This window comes from Coturnix japonica, chromosome 1 (genome assembly GCF_054131305.1).
Source record: "Coturnix japonica strain WE chromosome 1, WE-NBRP24, whole genome shotgun sequence".
Taxonomy (NCBI): domain Eukaryota; kingdom Metazoa; phylum Chordata; class Aves; order Galliformes; family Phasianidae; genus Coturnix; species Coturnix japonica.
In genome coordinates, this window is record NC_140663.1 from 177405584 (window position 1) to 177429884 (window position 24301).

The 24301-nt window shown below is 52.8% G+C and overlaps 1 protein-coding gene across 1 annotated transcript in view; it reads left to right on the forward strand.

Moving 5' to 3' along the window:
• PDE2A (phosphodiesterase 2A) overlaps positions 1–24301 on the forward strand; it is a 114619-nt gene that overhangs the window by 84629 nt on the left and 5689 nt on the right. The window contains exons 16-27 of the mRNA XM_085541716.1: positions 5716–5828; positions 7852–7929; positions 13490–13612; positions 13724–13794; positions 16980–17102; positions 17895–17982; positions 19569–19616; positions 19744–19818; positions 21157–21256; positions 23000–23112; positions 23506–23544; positions 23639–23745. Coding sequence (XP_085397842.1) covers positions 5716–5828; positions 7852–7929; positions 13490–13612; positions 13724–13794; positions 16980–17102; positions 17895–17982; positions 19569–19616; positions 19744–19818; positions 21157–21256; positions 23000–23112; positions 23506–23544; positions 23639–23745 — 1078 coding nt within the window. The remainder of the gene's footprint in view (positions 1–5715; positions 5829–7851; positions 7930–13489; positions 13613–13723; positions 13795–16979; positions 17103–17894; positions 17983–19568; positions 19617–19743; positions 19819–21156; positions 21257–22999; positions 23113–23505; positions 23545–23638; positions 23746–24301) is intronic.

Here is a 24301-nt window from a genome sequence, read left to right on the forward strand (position 1 = left end):
GATCGGAGGCTAATGGGGGTGTGGGGGGTCCCATATGTGGGGTTGGGGGGGGATAAGGAGGGGGTAGGAGGGGCTAAAAGGGGTGGGGGGTGGGATCCATATGTGGGGCTGGGGAGGACATGGGGGGCACCCATATGTGGGGCTGGGGGGGTGAGGGGTGGAAGACCCATATGTGGGGCTGGGGATTGAGGGGGGGTGAGGGGGGAGACCCATATGTGGGGCTGGGGGGGTGGGGGCAGTAGGGGGGTAGGGGGTGGGGGGTGAAGGGGGGGACCCATATGTGGGGCTGGGGGGATTAAAGGGGGGGTAGGGGGGTATGGGGGGGGAGACCCATATGGGGGGCTGGGGGGGGGGTTCGGGGGGTGTAAGGGGGTATGGGGTGGGGGGGGCCCATATGTGGGGCTGGGGGGGATAAGGGGGGGGTAGGAGGGGCTAGAAGGGGTGGGGTGGGGGGATCCATATATGGGGCTGGGGGGGTCATGGGGGTCCCATATGTGGGGCTGAGGGGGTGGGGGGGGGGGAAGACCCATATGTGGGGCTGGGGGGGTGGGGTGGGGGGGAAGACCCATATGTGGGGCTGGGGGGGGAGTGACCCATATGTTGGGCTGGGGGGTGAGGGGGGGTGAGGGGGGAGACCCATATGTGGGGCTTGGGGGGTGGGGGGAGTAGGGGGGTAGGGGGTAGGGGGTGAAGGGGGGGACCCATATGTGGGGCTGGGGTCCAGGTGGGGCTGGGGTTGTTAGGGGGGGTTAAGGGTCTGGGGGTGGGGGGGGACCCATATGTGGGGTTAGGGGGTTAAAGGGGGGGGGTAGGGGGGTATGGGGTGGGGTGGGACCCATATGGGGGGCTGGGGGATGAGGGGGGGGTAGGGGGGTATGGGGTGGGATCCATATGTGGGGCTGGGGGGGTGGGGTGGGTTAAAGGGGTTGGGGTGGGGGGGGTCCCATATGTGGGGCTGGGGAGGTGAGGGTTAGGGTGGGGGGATAGGGGGCTAATGGGGGTGTGGGGGGTCCCATATGTGGGGCTGGGGGGGATAAGGAGGGGGTAGGAGGTGCTAAAAGGGGTGGGGGGGGGGATCCATATGTGGGGCTGGGGGGGGGGGGGACACATATGGGGCATGGGGGGGGGGGGGGTGGTAGGGGGTGTGGTGTGGTGGGGGGACCCATATGTGGGGCTGGGGGGGGCAGGGGGGGGCACCCATATGTGGGGCTGGGGGGGGCAGGGGGGGGCACCCATATGTGGGGCTGAGGGGGTGAGGGAGGGGTTAAGGGTCTAGGGGTGGGGGGGACCCATATGGGGGTCTGGGGGGGTCTGGGGGGGGGTCAGGGTTATGGTGGGGGGATGGGGGCTAATGGGGGCGGGGGGAGGGGTCCCATATGTGGGGCTGGGGGGTGAGGTGGGGGGGGTAGGGGGATAGGGGGTGTGGGGAGGTGTATGTGGGGCTGGGGGGGTCGGGGGGGGCCCATATGTGGGGCTGAGGGGGTGAATGGGGGGGGGGGGTAGGTGTCTAATGGGGGCCCGGGGGGACCCATATGTGGGGCTGGGGGGGTGAGGGTGGGGTTAAAGAGGTTGGGGGTGGACATGGACCCATATGTGGGGCTGGGGGGTAGGGGGCTAATGGGGGCAGGGGGGGACCCATATGTGGGGCTGAGGGGCTGAGGGGGGAAGTATGGGGGGGGTGGGGGGGTGGGGGACCCATATGTGGGGCTGGAGGGGTTGGGGGGGCGATAGGGGGCTAATGGGGGCAGTGGGGGGGGTCCCATATATAGGGCTGGGGGGGTCGGGGGGGGTTAAAGGGGTTGGGGGGGTGGGGGATCCATATGTGGGGCTGGGAGAGTTGGGGGGGGGCAAGGGGGGGCAGGGGGGTTTTGGGGGGCCTATATGGGGGGCTAGGGGGGTGAATGGGGGGGTAGGGGTCTAATGGGGGCAGGGGGTGAGACCCATATGGGGGGCTGAGGGTTGGGGGTGTTTAAAGGGGTTGGGGCCGGGGATCCATATGTGGGGCTGGGGGGGTGAAGGGGGTGGTAGGGGGTGAGGAGGGGGGGACATATATGGGGGATGGGGGGGTGGTAGGGGGTGTGGGGTGGGGGACCTATATGTGGGGCTGGAGAGGTTGGGGTGGGGGCTGGGGGCTAATGGGGGCAGGGGGTGGGACCCATATGTGGGGCTGAGGGGGTAAGCGGGGGGGGGCGAGGTGGGGACATTGGGGTATGGGATATATGTCCCTATATGGGATATATGGCCATTGGGGTATGGGATATATGGCCATATATGGGATATATGGCCATTGGGATATGGGATATATGGGATATATGGCCATTGGGATATGGGATATCTGGCCCTATATGGGATATATGGCCATTGGGGTATGGGATATAGGGCCATATATGGGATATATGGCCATTGGGGTATGGGATATATGGCCATATATGGGATATATGGCCATTGGGGTATGGGATATATGGCCATATATGGGATATATGGCCATTGGGGTATGGGATATATGGCCATATATGGGATATATGGCCATTGGGATATGGGATATCTGGCCCTATATGGGATATATGGCCATTGGGATATGGGATATATGGCCCTATATGGGATATATGGCCCTATATGGGATATATGTCCCTATATGGGATATCTGGCCCTATATGGGGTATATGGCCATATATGGGATATATGTCCCTATATGGGATATATGTCCCTATACGGGATATATGTCCCTATATGGGATATGTGGCCCTATATGGGATATATGGCCATTGGGATATGGGATATATGTCCCTATATGGGATATATGGCCCTATATGGGATATATGTCCCTATATGGGATATATGGCCCTATATGGGATATATGTCCCTATATGGGATATCTGGCCCTATATGGGATCTATGGCCCTATATGGGATATATGTCCCTATATGGGATCTATGGCCCTATATGGGATATCTGGCCCTATATGGGATTTATGGCCCTATATGGGATATATGGCCCTATATGGGATATATGGCCCTATATGGGATATATGTCCCAAATGGGATATATGGCCCTATATGGGATATATGTCCCTATATGGGATATATGTCCCTATATGGGATTTATGGCCCTACATGGGATATATGTCCCTATATGGGATATATGTCCCAAATGGGATATATGGCCCTATATGGGATATATGTCCCTATATGGGATATATGTCCCAAATGGGATATATGGCCCTATATGGGATATCTGGCCCTATATGGGATTTATGGCCCTATATGGGATTTCTGGCCCTATATGGGATCTATGGCCCTATATGGGATATATGGCCCTATATGGGATATCTAGCCCTATATGGGATATATGGCCCTATATGGGATATATGGCCATTGGGATATGGGATATCCGGCCCTATATGGGATATATGTCCCTATATGGGATATATGGCCCTATATGGTATATCTGGCCCTATATGGGATATATGTCCCTATATGGGATCTATGTCCCTATATGGGATATATGTCCCTATATGTGATATATGTCCCTATATGGGATATCTGGCCCTATATGGGATATATGGCCCTATATGGGATATATGGCCCTATATGGGATATCTGGCCCTATATAGGATATATTGCCCTATATGGGATATATGTCCCTATATGGGATATATGGCCCTATATGGGATTTATGGCCCTATATGGGATATATGTTCCTATATGGGATATATGTCCCTATATGGGATTTCTGGCCCTATATGGGATATATGTCCCTATATGGGATATCTGGCCCTATATGGGATATATGTCCCTATATGGGATATCTGGCCCTATATGGGATCTATGTCCCTATATGGGATCCATGGCCCTATATGGGATATAGGGCCCTATATGGGATATCTGGCCCTATATGGGATATATGGCCCTATATGGGATATATGGCCCTATATGGGATTTATGTCCCTATATGGGATTTATGGCCCTATATGGGATTTATGGCCCTATATGGGATTTATGTCCCTATACGGTATATATGTCCCTATATGGGATATATGGCCCTATATGGGATTTATGTCCCTATATGGGATATATGTCCCTATATGGGATCTATGGCCCTATATGGGATCTATGGCCCTATATGGGATATATGTCCCTATATGGGATATATGTCCCTATATGGGATTTATGGCCCTATATGGGATATATGTCCCTATATGGGATCTATGGCCCTATATGGGATTTATGGCCCTATATGGGATTTATGGCCCTATATGGGATATCTGGCCCTATATGGGATTTATGGCCCTATATGGGATATATGGCCATTGGGGTATGGGATCTATGGCCCTATATGGGATCTATGGCCCTATATGGGATCTATGGCCCTATATGGGATATATGTCCCTATATGGGATCTATGGCCCTATATGGGATATATGTCCCTATATGGGATCTATGTCCCTATATGGGATATCTGGCCCTATATGGGATATCTGGCCCTATATGGGATATATGTCCCTATATGGGATATATGTCCCTATATGGGATATATGTCCCTATATGGGATATCTGGCCCTATATGGGATATATGGACATTGGGATATGGGATATATGGCCCTATATGAGATATGTGGCCCTATACGGGATATATGGCCCTATATGGGATTTATGTCCCTATATGGGATATATGGCCCTATATGGGATATATGGCCCTATATGGGATTTATGGCCCTATATGGGATATATGGCCCTATATGGGATATAAGGCCCTATATGGGATATATGGCCCTATATGGGATTTCTGGCCCTATATGGGATATCTGGCCCTATATGGGATATATGCCCCTATATGGGATATATGTCCCTATATGGGATATATGGCCCCATATGGGATATATGGCCCTATATGGGATATATGGCCCTATATGGGATATATGTCCCTATATGGGATCTATGTCCCTATATGGGATATATGTCCCTCTATGGAATTTATGGCCCTATATGGGATATATGTCCCTATATGGGATATCTGGCCCTATATGGGATCTATGGCCCTATATGGGATATATGTCCCTATATGGGATATATGGCCCTATGTGGGATATATGTCCCTATATGGGATATCTGGCCCTATATGGGATATATGGCCCTATATGGGATATATGTCCCTATATGGGATTTCTGGCCCTATATGGGATATATGGCCCTATATGGCATTTCTGGCCCTATATGGGATCTATGTCCCTATATGGGATATCTGGCCCTATATGGGATATATGTCCCTATATGGGATATATGGCCCTATATGGGATTTCTGGCCCTATATGGGATTTCTGGCCCTATATGGGATATATGTCCCTATATGGGATATATGGCCCTATATGGGATATATGTCCCTATATGGGATATATGGCCCTATATGGGATCTATGTCCCTATATGGGATATATGGCCCTATATGGGATATATGTCCTTATATGGGATATCTGGCCCTATATGGGATATATGTCCCTATATGGGATATATGGCCCTATATGGGATATATGGCCCTATATGGGATATATGTCCCTATATGGGATATATGGCCCTATATGGGATATATGGCCATTGGTATATGGGGTATATGGCCCTATATGGGATATATGTCCCTATATGGGATCTATGGCCCTATATGGGATATATGGCCCTATATGGGATTTCTGGCCCTATATGGGATCTATGGGGTTTCCCAGAGGTGATTGGGGTTGCGGAGCTGGTCAATAAGATCAATGGCCCCTGGTTCAGTAAATTCGATGAGGATTTGGCCACAGCTTTCTCCATCTACTGCGGGATCAGCATCGCACACGTGAGTTATGGGGCGGGTGTGGGGTGGGGTATGGGGTGAGCTATGGGGGTATGGGGTTATGGGGTTATGGGGTTATGGGGTTATGGGGTTATGGGGTTTGGGGTTATGGGGATATGGGGTTATGGGGTTATGGGGATATGGGGTTATGGGGTTATGGGGTTATGGGGTTATGGGGATATGGGGTTATGGGGTTATGGGGTTATGGGGTTATGGGGTTATGGGGATATGGGGTTATGGGGTTATGGGGTTATGGGGTTATGGGGTTATGGGGTTATGGGGATATGGGGTTATGGGGTTATGGGGTTATGGGGTTATGGGGTTATGGGGTTATGGGGTTATGGGGATATGGGGTTATGGGGTTATAGGGTTATGGGGTTATGGGGTTATGGGGTTATGGGGTTATAGGGGTATGGGGTTATGGGGGTATGGGGTTATGGGGGTATGGGGGTATGGGGTTATGGGGTTATGGGGTTATGGGGTTATGGGGTTATGGGGATATGGGGTTATGGGGATATGGGGTTATGGGGTTATGGGGTTATGGGGTTATGGGGATATGGGGATATGGGGTTATGGGGTTATGGGGTTATGGGGTTATGGGGTTATGGGGTTATGGGGATATGGGGGTTATGGGGTTATGGGGTTATGGGGTTATAGGGTTATAGGGTTATGGGGGTATGGGGTTATAGGGTTATGGGGTTATGGGGTTATGGGGTTATGGGGATATGGGGTTATGGGGTTATGGGGTTATGGGGTGGGTTATGGGGTTATGGGGTTATGGGGTTATGGGGTTATGGGGTTATGGGGTTACGGGGTTTTGGGGTGGGTTATGGGGTTATGGGGTTATGGGGCAGGCTATTGGGCAGGCTATTGGGCAGGCTATGGGGTGATCTATGGGGCAGGCTATCGGGCGGGCTATGGGGTGAGCTATGTGGTGGAGTATGGGGTGAGCTATGGGGGGGCTATGGGGTGAGCTATGGGGTGGACTATGGGGCAGCCTAAGGGGTGATCTATGGGGCGGGCTATGGGGTGGGCTATGGGGCAGGCTATGGGGTGATGTATGGGGTGATGTATGGGGTGATGTATGGGGTGGGCTATAGGGTTTGCTATGGGGTGATGTATGGGGTGATCTATGGGGTGATCTATGGGGCGGGCTATGGGGTGGGCTATGGGGTCTGTCCCCACATCCCCCCTGTCCCCCCAGTCTCTGCTGTACAAGAAGGTGAACGAGCTATGGGGTTGGCTATGGGGCAGGCTATGGGGTAGGCTATGGGGTGGGTTATGAGGTGATGTATGGGGTAGGCTATGGGGTGGTTATGGGGTGATCTATGGGGCTGGCTTTGGGGTGGGTTGTGCTATGGGGCAGGCTATGGGGTGATGTATGGGGCGGGCTATGGGGTGGGCTGTGCTATGGGGTGGGCTGTGCTATGGGGCTGGCTATGGGGCAGGCTATGGGGTGATGTATGGGGTGATGTATGGGGCGGGCTATGGGGTGGGCTGTGCTATGGGGCTGGCTATGGGGCAGGCTATGGGGTGATGTATGGGGTGATGTATGGGGCGGGCTATGGGGTGGGCTGTGCTATGGGGCTGGCTATGGGGCAGGCTATGGGGTGATGTATGGGGTGATGTATGGGGTGATGTATGGGGCGGGCTATGGGGTGGGCTGTGCTATGGGGCTGGCTATGGGGCAGGCTATGGGGTGATGTATGGGGTGATGTATGGGGCGGGCTATGGGGTGGGCTGTGCTATGGGGCTGGCTATGGGGCAGGCTATGGGGTGGGTTATGGGGTGATGTATGGGGTGGGCTATGGGGTGGGCTGTGCTATGGGGCTGGCTATGGGGCAGGCTATGGGGTTATGTATGGGGTGATGTATGGGGCGGGCTATGGGGTGGGCTGTGCTATGGGGCTGGCTATGGGGCAGGCTATGGGGTGGGTTATGGGGTGATGTATGGGGCGGGCTATGGGGTGGGCTGTGCTATGGGGCTGGCCATGGGGCGCTGACCCACATCCCCCCTGTCCCCTCAGTCCCTGCTGTACAAGAAGGTGAACGAGGCTCAGTACCGCAGCCACCTGGCCAACGAGATGATGATGTACCACATGAAGGTGACGGAGCTATGGGGCGCCCCATAGATCCACCCCATAGTAACCCTCTAATGTGACCCCATAGTGTGCCCTATAACACACCCCATACTGTACCCACATAGTACAGCCCCATATCCCCACATTGCCCAAGCTGAGCCCTTTGGGGTGGGGGCCTTGGGACCCACTTTGGGGTCAGCTTTGGGGTCCCTATGGGTCCCTATGGGTCCCCCTTTGGGGTCCCTATGTGTCCCTATGGGGTCAGCTTTGGGGTCCCTATGGGTCCCTATGGGGTCAGCACTGTGTCCCTATGGGTCCCATTGTCCCCCTGCCCCACTTTTGGGGTCCCTATGTGTCCCTATGGGGTCAGCTTTGGGGTCCCTATGTGTCCCTATGGGGTCAGCTTTGGGGTCCCTATGTGTTCCTATGGGGTCCCTATGGGTCTCACTTAGGGGTCCCTATAGGGTCTCTATGGGTCCCCCTTTGGGGTCCCTATGAGTCCCTATGGGTCCCACTTTGGGGTCCCTATGGGTCCCTATAGGTCCCTATGGGTCCCACTTAGGGGTCCCTATTGGTCCCATTGTCCCACTTTGGGGTCCCTATGGGTCCCATTGTCCCCCTGCCCCAGTTTTGGGGTCCCTATGGGTCCCTATGGGGTCAGCTTTGGGGTCCCTATGGGTCCCACTTTGGGGTCCCTATGGGTCCCTATGGGGTCAGCTTTGGGGTCCCTATGAGTCCCACTTAGGGGTCCCTATGGGTCCCAGTTAGGCGTCCCTATTTGACCCTATGGATCCCACTTAGGGGTCCCTATGGGTCCCAGTTAGGCGTCCCTATTTGTCCCTATGGATCTCACTTTGGGGTCCCTATGGGTCCCATTGTCCCCCTGCCCCAGTTTTGGGGTCCCTATGTGTCCCTATGGGGTCAGCTTTGGGGCCCATATGGGGTCAGCTTTGGGGTCCCTATGGGTCCTATGGGGTCTCTTTGGGGTCCCTATGTGTCCCTATGGGGTCAGCTTTGGGGTCCCTATGTGTCCCACTTAGGGGTCCCGATGGGTCCCACTGTCCCCCTGCCCCAGATTTGGGGTCCCTATTGGTCCCTATGTGTCCCTATATGTCCCTATGTGTCCCTATGGGGTCCCTATGTGTCCCTATGCATCCCTGTATGTCCCTATGTGTCCCTATGTGTCCCTATGTGTCCCTATGTGTCCCTATGCATCCCTGTATGTCCCTATGTGTCCCTATGTGTCCCTATATGTCCCTATGTGTCCCTATGTGTCCCTATGTGTCCCTATGTGTCCCTATGCATCCCTGTATGTCCCTATGTGTCCCTATGTGTCCCTATATGTCCCTATGTGTCCCTATGGGGTCCCTATGTGTCCCTATGGTGTCCCTATGTGTCCCTATGGGGTCAGCTTTGGGGTCCCTATATGTCCCTATGTGTCCCTATGTGTCCCTATGGGTCCCCCTTTGGGGTCCCTATGCGTCCCTATGTGTCCCTATATGTCCCTATGTGTCCCTATGGGGTCCCTATGGGGTCCCTATATGTCCCTATATGTCCCTATGTGTCCCTATGTGTCCCTATGGGGTCCCTATGGGGTCCGCTTAGGGGTCCCTATGGGGTCAGCTTAGGGGTCCCTATGGGTCCCACTTTGGGGTCCCTATGTGTCCCTATGTGTCCCTATATGTCCCTATGGGGTCAGCTTTGGGGTCCCTATATGTCCCTATATGTCCCTATATGTCCCTATGTGTCCCTATATGTCCCTATATGTCCCTTTATGTCCCTATGTGCCCCTATATGTCCCTATGGGGTCCCTATGTGTCCCTATATGTCCCTATATGGCCCTATATGTCCCTATATGCCCCTATATGCCCCTATATGGCCCTATATGTCCCTATGAGGTCCCTATATGTCCCTATGGGGTCCCTATATGTCCCTATGTGCCCCTATATGTCCCTATATGTCCCTATATGCCCCTATATGCCCCTATATGCCCCTATATGTCCCTATGGGGTCCCTATGGTGCCCCTATATGCCCCTATATGTCCCTATATGTCCCTATATGCCCCTATATGTCCCTATATGTCCCTATATGTCCCTATGTGTCCCTATGTGGCCCTATATGCCCCTATATGTCCCTATGTGTCCCTATGTGTCCCTATATGCCCCTATATGTCCCTATATGTCCCTATATGTCCCTATGTGTCCCTATATGCCCCTATATGTCCCCATATGTCCCTATATGTCCCTATATGTCCCTATGTGTCCCTATATGCCCCTATATGTCCCTATATGTCCCTATATGTCCCTATGTGTCCCTATGTGTCCCTATATGCCCCTATATGTCCCTATATGTCCCTATATGCCCCTATATGTCCCTATATGTCCCTGTATGTCCCTATGTGTCCCTATGTGTCCCTATATGCCCCTATATGTCCCTATATGCCCCTATATGTCCCTATGTGTCCCTATATGCCCCTATATGTCCCCATATGTCCCTATATGTCCCTATATGTCCCTATGTGTCCCTATGTGTCCCTATATGCCCCTATATGTCCCTATATGTCCCTATATGTCCCTATGTGTCCCTATGTGTCCCTATATGTCCCTATGTGTCCCTATATGCCCCTATATGTCCCTATGGTGTCCCTATATGTCCCCATATGTTCCTATGTGTCCCTATGGATCCCCCTTTGGGGTCCCTATGTGGTCCCTATGTGTCCCTATGGGGTCCCTATGTGTCCCTGTGGGGTCAGCTTTGGGGTCCCTATGGGTCCCACTTAGGGGTCCCTATGGGTCCATATGGGTCCCACTTTGGGGTCCCTATGGGTCCCACTGTCCCCCTGCTCCAGTTTTGGGGTCCCTATGTGTCCCTATGGGTCCCACTTAGGGGTCTCTATGTGTCCCTATATGTCCCTATGGTGTCCCTATGGTGTCCCTATATGTCCCTATGTGTCCCTATATGTCCCTGTATGTCCCATGTGTCCCTATGTGTCTCTATGTGTCCCTATGGGTCCCCCTTTGGGGTCCCTATGTGTCCCTATGGTGTCCCTATGTGTCCCTATATGTCCCTATATGTCCCTATGTGCCCCTATATGTCCCTATATGTCCCTATATGCCCCTATATGTCCGTATATGTCCCTATATGCCCCTATATGTCCCTATATGCCCCTATATGCCCCTATATGTCCCTATATGCCCCTATGGGGTCTCTATGTGTCCCTATATGTCCCTATATGCCCCTATATGCCCCTATATGTCCCTATATGTCCCTATGGGGTCCCTATGGGGTCTCTATATGTCCCTATGGGTCCCATTGTCCCTATATGCCCCTATGGGGTCCCTATGGGTCCCATTGTCTCTATATGTCCCTATGGGGTCCCTATGGGGTCTCTATGTGCCCCTATGGGGTCCCTATGGGTCCCATTGTCCCTATATGTCCCTATGGGGTCCCTATGTGGTCTCTATGTGCCCCTATGGGGTCCCTATGGGTCCCATTGTCCCTATATGTCCCTATGTGTCCCTATGGGGTCTCTATGTGCCCCTATGGGGTCCCTATGGGTCCCATTGTCCCTATATGTCCCTATGTGTCCCTATGTGTCCCTATGGGGTCAGCTTTGGGGTCCCTATATGTCCCTATGTGTCCCTATATGTCCCTATATGTCCCTATGTGTCCCAATATGTCCCTATGGGTCCCTATATGTCCCTATATGTCCCTATATGTCCCTATGTGCCCCTATGTGTCCCTATGGGGTCTCTATGGTGTCCCTATATGTCCCTATATGTCCCTATGGGGTCCCTATGGGGTCCGTATATGTCCCTATGTGTCCCTATATGTCCCTATGTGTCCCTATGTGTCCCTGTATGTCCCTATGTGTCCCTATATGTCTTTATGTGTCCCTATGGGGTCCCTATATGTCCCTATATGTCCCTATGGTGTCCCTATATGTCCCTATATGTCCCTATGTGCCCCTATATGTCCCTATATGTCCCTATGGTGTCCCTATATGTCCCTATATGTCCCTATATGCCCCTATATGTCCGTATATGTCCCTATATGCCCCTATATGTCTCTATATGCCCCTATATGCCCCTATATGTCCCTATATGTCCCTATATGCCCCTATGGGGTCTCTATGTGTCCCTATATGCCCCTATATGTCCCTATATGCCCCTATATGCCCCTATATGCCCCTATATGTCCCTATATGTCCCTATGGGGTCCCTATGGGGTCTCTATATGCCCCTATATGTCCCTATATGTCCCTATATGCCCCTATATGCCCCTATATGTCCCTATATGTCCCTATGGGGTCCCTATGGGGTCTCTATATGCCCCTATATGTCCCTATATGTCCCTATATGCCCCTATATGCCCCTATATGTCCCTGTATGTCCCTATGTGTCCCTATGTGTCCCTATATGTCCCTATGTGTCCCTATATGGTCCCTATATGCCCCTATATGCCCCTATATGTCCCTATATGTCCTATATGCCACTATATGCCCCTATATGTCCCTATATGTCCCTATATGCCCCTATATGCCCCTATATGTCCCTATATGTCCCTATGGGGTCCCTATATGTCCCTATGTGTCCCTATAGGGTCCCTATATGTCCCTATGTGTCCCTATATGCCCCTATATGGTCCCTATATGGTGCCTATGGGGTCCCTATATGCCCCTATGTGTCCCTATGGGGTCAGCTTTGGGGTCCCTATGGGTCCCTATGGGTCCCACTTAGGGGTCTCTATGGGTCCCTATATGTCCCTATATGTCCCTATATGTCCCTATATGTCCCTATGGGTCCCACTTTGGGGTCCCTATGGGTCCCTATGGGTCCCTATGGGGTCCCTATGTGTCCCTATGTGTCCCTATGGGGTCCCTATGTGTCCCTGTATGTCCCTATGGGGTCCCTATGGGGTCTCTATATGTCCCTATATGTCCCTATATGTCCCTATGTGTCCCTATGGGGTCCCTATGTGTCCCTATGTGTCCCTATGTGTCCCTATATGTCCCTATGTGCCCCTCTATGTCCCTATATGTCCCTATGTGCCCCTATATGTCCCTATATGTCCCTATATGTCCCTATATGCCCCTATGCGTCCCTATATGTCCCTATATGTCCCTATGTGTCCCTATATGTCCCTATGTGTCCCTATGGGGTCCCTATATGTCCCTATATGCCCCTATATGTCCCTATATGCCCCTATATATCCCTATGTGTCCCTATATGTCCCTATATGCCCCTATATGTCCCTATATGTCCCTATATGTCCCTATATGTCCCTATGTGTCCCTATGGGTCCCATTGTCCCTATATGTCCCTATATGCCCCTATATGCCCCTATATGTCCCTGTATGTCCCTATATGTCCCTATATGCCCCTATATGTCCCTATATGTCCCTATATGCCACTATATGTCCCTATATGTCCCTATATGCCCCTATATGTCCCTATATGCCCCTATATGTCCCTATATGTCCCTATATGCCCCTATATGCCCCTATATGCCACTATATGTCCCTATGGGGTCTCTATATGGCCCTATATGTCCCTATATGCCCCCATCCGCCCCACGCCCCAGGTGTCAGACGACGAGTACTCGAAGCTGCTGAGCGAGCGCATCCCGGCCGTGGTGTCCATCCACCCCGACTTCTCGGCCTTCAGCTACACGCCCCGATCGCTGCCCGAGGACGACACCTCCATGGTGAGATGGGGGCACCGACCCCATGGAACCGGCCCCTCCTTGTGGGGCTGGACCCACAGCGGGACCCACAACTTGGGGGTCCCATAACAACCCCCCCCCCCACCCCTACAGGCCATTCTGAGCATGCTGCAGGACATGAACTTCATCAGCACATACAAGATGGACCGGGGAACCCTGACCAGGTGGGGAATGGGACCCTATAGAGAACCTGACCCTAAATAGAGCCTGACCCTAAATAGAGCCTGACCCTAAATAGAACCTGACCCTAAATAGAACCTGACCCTAAATAGAGCCATGACCCTAAATAGAACCTGACCCTAAATAGAGCCATGACCCTAAATAGAGCCATGACCCTAAATAGAACCTGACCCTAAATAGAGCCTGACCCTAAATAGAACCTGACCCTAAATAGAACCTGAGCCTAAATAGAGCCTGACCCTAAATAGAGCCATGACCCTAAATAGAGCCATGACCCTAAATAGAACCTGACCCTAAATAGAGCCTGACCCTAAATAGAACCTGACCCTAAATAGAGCCATGACCCTAAATAGAACCTGACCCTAAACAGAACCTGACCCTAAATAGAACCTGACCCTAAATAGAACCATGACCCTAAATAGAACCTGACCCTAAATAGAACCTGACCCTAAATAGAACCATGACCCTAAATAGAACTATGACCCTAAACCTGACCCTAAACAGAACCTGATCCTAAATAGAACCTGACCCTAAATATAGCCCTGAACCCAACCCTTACCCTAAACATAACCTTGACCCCAACCCTATCCTTGACCCCAAGCATGACCCTAACCCTAAACCTAATCCCAACCCTATTCCCAACCCCATATTCAACCCCAACCTCAACTCCAACCCAAACCTCAATCCCAACTCCATATTCAATGCCAACCCCAACCCCAAACTCAACCCCAACCCCATATTCAACTCCAACCTCAACCCCAACCCCAACCTCAACCCCAAAGTCAACTCCAACCCCAAACGCCAACGCCAGCCCCAAACTCAACCCCAACCCCAAAGTCCACCCCAACCCCAATTTCAGCCCCAACTCCAACCTCAACCCCAACCCCAAGATCAACCCCAACCCCACATTCAACGCCAACCCCAACCTCAACCTCAACTCTAACCCCAAACTTAATGCCAACCCCAAACTCAACCCCAACCTCAAAGTAAACCTCAACCCCAAACGTCAACCCCAACCTTAACCCCAACCCCAACCTCAACTCCAACCCCAAAGTCAACCCCAAACATCGACACCAATCCCAATATCAAATCCAACCCCAATTTCCACCCCAACCCCAATCTCAACTCCTACCTCAACCCCAACCCCAAAGTCAACTTCAGCCCCAAACGTCAACAACCCCAAACTCAACCCCAACCCCATATTCAACTCCAACCTCGACCCCAATCCCAAACTCAACCCCAACCCCATCCTCAACTCTAACCCCAAACTTAGTGCTAACCCCAATATCAACTCCAACCCCAAATGTCAACTCCAACCTGAAACTCAACCCCAACCTCAACTCCAGCCTCAACTCTAACCCCAAACTTAATGCCAACCCCAATCTCAGCTCCATACCCAAAGTCAACTCCAACCCCTTATTCAACCCCAATCCCAAAGTCAACCCCAACCCCAGACTCAACTCCAACCCCAATATCAACCCTAACCCCAACCTCAACCCCAACCCAAACCTCAACCCCAACCCCAATATCAACTCCAACCCCAAACTTAATGCCAACCCCAACCCCAAATTAACCCCAACCCCAATCTCAACTCCAACCCCAATATCAACCCCAACCTCCAACCCTATATTCAACGCCAACCCCAAAGTCAACTTCAGCCCCAAACTCAACTCTAACCCCAAACAATGCCAACCCCAACCTCAACCCCAACCCCAAACTTAATGCCAACCCCAAACTCAACTCAAACCCCAAAGTCAACCCTAACCCCATATTCAACCCCAACCTCAATCCCAACCCCAATCTCAACTCTAAACCCAAATTAATGCCAACCCCAATCTCAACCTCAACCCCAAAGTCAACCCCAACCCCAACCCCAACCCCAATCTCAACCCCAACCCCAATATCAACTCCAGCCCCATATTCAACTCCAACCCCAACCCCAACCCCAATCTCAACCCCAACCCCAATATCAACTCCAGCCCCATATTCAACTCCAACCCCAATCTCAACCCCAACCCCAAACTCAGTGCTAACCCCAAACTCAACTCCAACCCCAAAGTCAACCCCAACCCCATCCTCAACTTCAACCCCAACCCCAACCCCAATATCAACCCCAACCCTAATATCAACTCCAGCCCCATATTCAACTCCAACCCCAATCTCAACCCCAATCTCAACCCCGATCCCAACCTTAACTCCAACCCCAACCTCAACCGCAACCCCAAACTCAACCCCAACCCAAACTCAACCCCAACATCAACTCCAACCCCAAACCCATATTCAAAGCCAACCCCAAACTCAACCCCAACCCCAATATCAACTCCAACCCCAAACTTAATGCCAACCCCAACCCCAACCCCAACCCCAAATTAATGCCAACCCCAAACTCAACGCCAACCCCAACCCCAATCTCAACTCCAACCCCAATATCAACCCCAACCTCCAACCCTATATTCAGCGCCAACCCCAGAGTCAACTTCAGCCCCAAACTTAACCCCAACCCCAATCTCAACTCCAACCTCAACCTCAATCCCAACTCCAAACATCAACTCCAACCCCAGCCCCAAACTCAACCCCAACATCAACTCCAACCCCAAACCCGTATTCAACCCCAACCCCAAACTTAGTGCAAACCCCAAACTCAACTCCAACCCCAAATTAATGCCAACCCCAAATGTCAACTCCAACCCCAAACTCAAGCCCAAACATCAACTCCAACCCCAAACCCATATTCAACCCCAACCCTAAACTCAACCCCAACCCCAACCTTAACTCCAACCCCAACCCCAAATTAATGCCAACCCCAAACTCAACCCCAACCCAAACTCAACTCCAACCCCAAACTCAACCCCAACATCAACTCCAACCCCAAACCCATATTCAAAGCCAACCCCAAACTCAACCCCAACCCCAACCCCAATCTCAACCCCAACCCCAAACTCAACTCCAACCCCAAACTTAATGCCAACCCCAAACTCAACCCCAATTTCAACTACAACCCCATATTCAACTCCAACCCAAACCTCAACCCTAACCCCAACTTCCACCCCAACCCCAATCTTAACTCCAACCCCAAACTCAACCCCAATATCAACCCCAACCCCAACCCCAAATTACCCCCAGCCCCAAATTACCCCCGACCCCCACCTCACCCCATTGTCCCCCGCAGGTTCTGCCTGATGGTGAAGAAGGGTTACCGGGACCCCCCGTACCACAACTGGATGCACGCCTTCTCGGTGTCGCACTTCTGCTACCTGCTCTACAAGAACCTGGAGCTCAGCAACTACCTGGAGTACGGACCGACCCCATAGACACCCCATAACAACCCATAGACACCCCATAGCCACCCCATAGACACCCCATAGCCACACCATAACCACCCCATAGACACCCCATAGACACCCCATAACCACCCCATAGACACCCCATAGCCACCCCATAACCACCCCATAGACACCCCATAGCCACCCCATAACCACCCTATAACTACCCCATAACCACCCCATAACCACCCTATAACTACCCCATAGCCACCCCATAGACAACCCATAGCCACCGCATAGCCACCTCATAACCACCCCATAACCACCCCATAACCACCCCATAGCCACCCCATAGCCACCCCATAGCCACCCTATAGCCACCCCATAGCCACCCCATAGCCACCCCATAGCCACCCCATAACCACCCCATCCCCACCCCATTCCCATTCCATCCCAACCCCATCCCCATCTCTGACCCCATTCCCACACCAAACACACCCCATCCCCGACCCCATCCCCGACCCCATAACTACCCTATTCCCACCCCATAACCACCCCATTCTCACCCCATCCCCACCCCATAACCACCCCATCCCCATCCCGGACCCCATTCCCACCCCAAACCCTCCCCATCCCCATCCCCATCCCTGACCCCATAACTACCCCATTCAAACCCCATAACCACCCCATCCCCATTCCCACCCCATTCCTACCCCATAACCACCCCATAACCACCCCATCCCCACCCCATCCCCATCCCCACCCCATAACCCCCCCATAACTACCCCACCCCCCACCCCATAACCCCCATCTCCCCATAGGGACATTGAGATCTTCGCGCTGTTCATCTCGTGTATGTGCCACGACCTGGATCATCGCGGGACCAACAACTCGTTCCAGGTGGCGTCGGTCAGTGACGGGTACAGGGGGGTTATAGGGGGATGGGGGTGTCATAGGGTTATAGGGTCATAGGGTTATAGGGTCATAGGGTTATAGGGTTATAGGGTCATAGTGGTATGGGGTTTTGGGGTATAGGGTTATGGGGTTATGAGGTTATAGGGTTTTGGGGTATAGGGTTATGGGGTTATGGGGTTATAGGGGTATGGGGTTATGGGTTATGGGGTTATGGGGTTATGGGGTTATAGGGTTATGGGGTTATGGGGTTATGGGGTTATGGGTTTATGGGGTTATGGGGTTATGGGGTTATAGGGTTATGGGGTTATGGGGTTATGGGGTTATGGGTTTATGGGGTTATGGGGTTATGGGGTTATGGGGTTATAGGGGTATGGGGATATGGCGTTAAGGGGGTATGGGGTTATAGGGTTATGGGGTTATGGGGTTATGGGGTTATAGGGGTATGGGGTTATGGGTTATGGGGTTATGGGGTTATGGGGTTATGGGGTTATGGGGTTATGAGATTATGGGGTTATGGGGTTATGGGGTTATGGGGTTATGGGGTTATGAGATTATGGGGTTATGGGGTTATGGGGTTATAGGGTTATGGGGTTATAGGGTTATAGGGTTATAGGGTTATAGGGTTATGGGGTTATAGGGTTATGGGGTTATGGGGTTGTGGGGTTATGGGGTTATGGGGTTATGGGGTTATAGGGGTATAGGGGTTATGGGGTTATGGGGTTATGGGGTTATGGGGTTATGGGGTTATAGGGTTATGGGGTTATAGGGTTATAGGGTTATGGGGTTATGGCGTTATGGGGTTATGGGGTTATGGGGTTATGGGGTTATAGGGTTATAGGGTTATGGGGTTATACGGTTATAGGGTTATAGGGTTATAGGATTATGGGGTTATGGGGTTATGCGGTTATAGGGTTATAGGGTAGGGTTATGGTTAGGATTAGGGTTATAGGGTCATGGTTGGGTTCAGGGTTAGGGTTACAGTCAGGGTGAGGGTTGATGTTAGTGTTAGGGTTGGGGTCAGGGTTGGGTTTAGGGTCACAGGATTAGGGTTGGGGTGACAGTGTTAAGGTTGGGATTAGGGTTAGGGTTGGGGTTGGGGTTGGGGTCAGAGTTAATATCACAGGGTTAGGGTTAGGGTTATAGGGTCAGGTTTAAGGTTATGGTCACGGGGTTAGGGTTGGGGATTTGGGGTCAGGGTTGGGGTCAGGTTGGGGTTGGGGTTATAGTTGGGGTTAGGGTTGGGTTTAGGGTCACAGGATTAGGGTTGGGTGACAGGGTTAAGGTTGGGATTAGGGTTAGGGTTGGGTTGGGGTTGGGGTCAGAGTTAGGGTTGTGGATGGGATTAGGGTTAGGATTAGGATTAGGGTTAGGGTTAGGGTTAGGGTTAGGGTTAGGGTTAGGATTAGGGTTAGGGTTAGGGTTAGGGTTAGGGTTAGGGTTAGGGTTAGGGTTAGGGTTAGGGTTAGGGTTAGGGTTGGGGTTGTGGATGGGATTAGGGTCAGGCTCAGTGTCAGGTCATGGTCCATACTGGGGTCAGTGTTGGACTCACCCTCATGGTGCCCCCCCTCTTTGCCCCACAGAAGTCAGTTCTGGCCGCGCTCTACAGCTCCGAGGGCTCCGTCATGGAGGTCAGACCCCCAACAACCCCCCCCCATCCCTCTATGGGGCCATGGAGCCCCCTGTGCCCCACAACCCGGCTCCTTGTGGGGTCGCCCCGTCCCCATCCCCATGTCGGACTGACGCGTCCCCCCCCAGCGGCACCACTTTGCTCAGGCCATCGCCATCCTCAACAGCCAGGGATGCAACATCTTCGACCACTTCTCACGCAAGGTCAGACCCACAACCCGACCCACAGCGACCCCGTGTGACCCCCAACCCGACCCACAGCGCCCCACATCCACACTGTGCCCCACATCCCACACTGTGCCCCACATTCACACTGTGCCCCACATCCCACCTTACACCCCACATCCCACATTGTGCCCCATATCCCACATCCCACATTGTGCCCCACATCCCACACTGTGCCCCACATCCCACCTTGTGCCCCACATCCCACACTGTGCCCCATATCCCACACTGTGCCCCACATCCCACACTGTGCCCCACATCCCACACTGTGCCCCACATCCACACTGTGCCCCACATCCCACCTTGTGCCCCACATCCCACACTGTGCCCCTCATCCCACCTTACACCCCACATCCCACACTGTGCCCCACATCCCACACTGTGCCCCACATCCCACACTGTGCCCCACATCCCTCATTGTGCCCCACATCCACACTGTGCCCCACATCCCACATTGTGCCCCACATCCCACACTGTGCCCCACATCCCTCATTGTGCCCCACATCCCACACTGTGCCCCACATCCCACACTGTGCCCCACATCCCACATTGTGCCCCACATCCCACACTGTGCCCCACATCCCTCATTGTGCCCCACATCCCACACTGTGCCCCACATCCCTCATTGTGCCCCACATCCCACATTGTGCCCCACATCCACACTGTGCCCCACATCCACACTGTGCCCCACATCCCACACTGTGCCCCACATCCCTCATTGTGCCCCACATCCCACACTGTGCCCCACATCCCACATTGTGCCCCACATCCCACACTGTGCCCCACATCCCACACTGTGCCCCACATCCCACACTGTGCCCCACATCCCTCATTGTGCCCCACATCCCACACTGTGCCCCACATCCCACCTTGTGCCCCACATCCCACATTGTGCCCCACATCCCACATTGTGCCCCACATCCCACACTGTGCCCCACATCCCACATTGTGCCCCATATCCCACACTGTGCCCCACATCCCACCTTGTGCCCCACATCCCACACTGTGCCCCACATCCCACACTGTGCCCCACATCCCTCATTGTGCCCCACATCCCTCATTGTGCCCCACATCCCACCTTGTGCCCCACATCCCACATTGTGCCCCACATCCCACATTGTGCCCCACATCCCACACTGTGCCCCACATCCCACATTGTGCCCCACATCCCACACTGTGCCCCACATCCCACATTGTGCCCCACATCCCACACTGTGCCCCACATCCCTCATTGTGCCCCACATCCCACCTTCCCCCCACATCCCACCTCCCGCCCCACACCCCACGTGCCCCCACACCCCGTCCCGTGCCCTATAGGATTACCAGCGCATGTTGGACCTGATGCGTGACATCATCCTGGCCACGGACCTGGCCCATCACCTGCGGATCTTCAAGGACCTGCAGAAGATGGCGGAAGGTGACGGGGGCTGATGGCGGGTCCCCGTGTCCCGTGTCCCCTGAGCCCGTGGGGTTCGGCACCTCCCCTTGTCCATATGGGGTTGTATTGGGTTGTGTCATGTCCCCTTGGCCCCATTGGATTGTGTTGGATCCCCATTAGTTTGTGTTATGTCCCCTTGGCCCCATTGGTTTGTGTCGTGTCACCATTGGGTTCTGTTGGATCCCCATTGGATGTGTCGTGTCCCATTGACCCCATTGAATTCTGTTGCATCCCCATTGGGTTGTACCGTGTCCCCTTGTCCCCATTGGGTTGTGCCACATCCCCATACACTTGTGTCAGGTCCCCTTGCCTACACTGGGTGATGTTGAGTCCCCTTGACCCCATTGGGTTGTGTCCCTTTGTCCCCATTGGGTTCTGTTGTGCCCCCATTGGGTTGTGCTGTGTCCCCTTGTCCCCATTGGGTTGTGTCACATCCCCATATAGTTCTGTCATGTCACCTTGTCTACACTAAGTGATGTTGAGTCCCATTGACCCCATTGAGTTCTGTTGTATCCCCATTGGGTTGTGTCGTGTCCATTTGACCCCATTGGGTTGTGCCTAACCCTAACCCTAACCCTAACCCTAACCCTAACCCTAACCCTAATACACTTAACCCTACCCTAATAACTCTAACCCTAATAACCCTAACCCTATAACCCTATAACCCTATAACACTATAACCGTAACCCTAACCCTACCCTAACCCTAACCCTAACCCTAATAACCCTGACCCTAATAACCCTGACCCTAATAACCCTGACCCTAATAACCCTAACCCAAACCCTAACCTTAACCCTAAACCTAACCCTAATAACCCTATAACCCTATAACCCTATAACCCTAATAACCCTAACCCTAATAACCCTAACCCTAACCCTATAACCCTATAACCCCATAACCCTAATAACCCTAACCCTACCCTAACCCTAATAACCCTAACCCTATAACCCTATAACCCTAATAACCCTAATCCTAACCCTACCCTAATAAACCTAACCCTATAACCCTATAACCCTATAACCCTAATAATCCTAACCCTACCCTAACCCTAATAACCCTAACCCTAATAACCCTGACCCTAATAACCCTGACCCTAACCCTATAACCCTATAACCCTATAACCCTAATAACCCTGACCCTATAACCCTATAACCCTATAACCCTATAACCCTATAACCATAATAACCCTGACCCTAATAACCCTAACCCTATAACCCTATAACCCTATAACCCTATAACCCTATAACCCTAATAACCCTGACCCTATAACCCTATAACCCTATAAACCTATAACCCTATAACCCTATAACCCTATAACCCTAATAACCCTGACCCTATAACCCTATAACCCTATAACCCTATAACCCTATAACCCTATAACCATAATAACCCTGACCCTAATAACCCTAACCCTATAACCCTATAACCCTATAACCCTATAACCCTATAACCCTAATAACCTTGACCCTAATAACCCTGACCCTAACCCTAATAACCCTAACCCTAATAACCCTAACCCTAATCCTAACCCTAACCCTACCCTAACCCTAAGCCTATTAACCCTAACCCTAATAACCCTAACCCTACCCCTGACCCTAATAACCCTGACCCTAATAACCCTAACCCTACCCCTGACCCTAATAACCCTAACCCTATAACCCTATAACCCTATAACCCTAATAACCCTAATAACCCTAATAACCGTGACCCTATTCCCCGCAGTTGGCTACGACCCCAAGAACAAGCAGCACCACAACCTGCTGCTGTGCCTGCTCATGACGTCCTGCGACCTGTCGGACCAGACCAAGGGCTGGAAGACCACCAGGAAAATAGCGGTGGGTCCCACCCCACACAGCCACCCCATACACCCTATGGGGCAGCCCCATAGGACGCTCACCATGCAGAGCCCTATAGTGATGGCTCTATAGGGTGGGTGTGTGGTTATGGGGGGCTGCTCCCACCCCACACACAGCCACACCGTACACCCTATGGGGCAGCCCCAAAGGACGCTCACCATGTGGAGCCCTATAGTGATGGCTCTATAGGGTGGGTATGTGGTTATGGGGGGCTGCTCCCACCCCCACCCCACATATAGGCACACCATACACCCTATGGGGCAGCCCCATAGGACGCTCACCGTGCGGAGCCCTATAGCGATGGGTCCATAGGGTGTGTGTGTGTTTGGGGGCACCCTGGGGACCCCCCGCGTGACAGCGTGTCCCCAACAGGAGCTGATCTACAAGGAGTTCTTCTCCCAAGGAGACCTGGTAGGTGCCGTGGGATGGAGCTCCATCCATTTCTATGGGGTTAATGGGGTTATGGGCGCTGAGCACCCCATTAAATACATTGATGATCCTATAGGAGAAAGCCATGGGCAACCGGCCGCTGGAGATGATGGACCGCGAGAAAGCCTACATCCCTGAGCTGCAGATCAGCTTCATGGAGCACATCGCCATGCCCATCTACAAGTGGGTGTGTGGGGAACAACGTGTGGGGCTGGGGGACGAGACCCCATGGACAACATTGGATCCCATAGTGTTGGGATGGGGACACGATCCCATTGACACCATTGGATCCCATAGTGTTGGGATGGGGACACGATCCCATTGACACCATTGGATCCCATAGTGTTGGGATGGGGACACGACCCCATTGACACCATTGGATCCCATAGCTCTGGGATGGGGACACGATCCCATTGACACCATTGGATCCCATAGCTCTGGGATGGGGACACGATCCCATTGACACCATTGGATCCCATAGCTCTGGGATGGGGACACGATCCCATTGACACCATTGGATCCCATAGTGTTGGGATGGGGACACGATCCCATTGACACCATTGGATCCCATAGTGTTGGGATGGGGACACGATCCCATTGACACCATTGGATCCCATAGTGTTGGGATGGGGACACGACCCCATTGACACCATTGGATCCCATAGTGTTGGGATGGGGACACGACCCCATTGACACCATTGGATCCCATAGTGTTGGGATGGGGACACGACCCCATTGA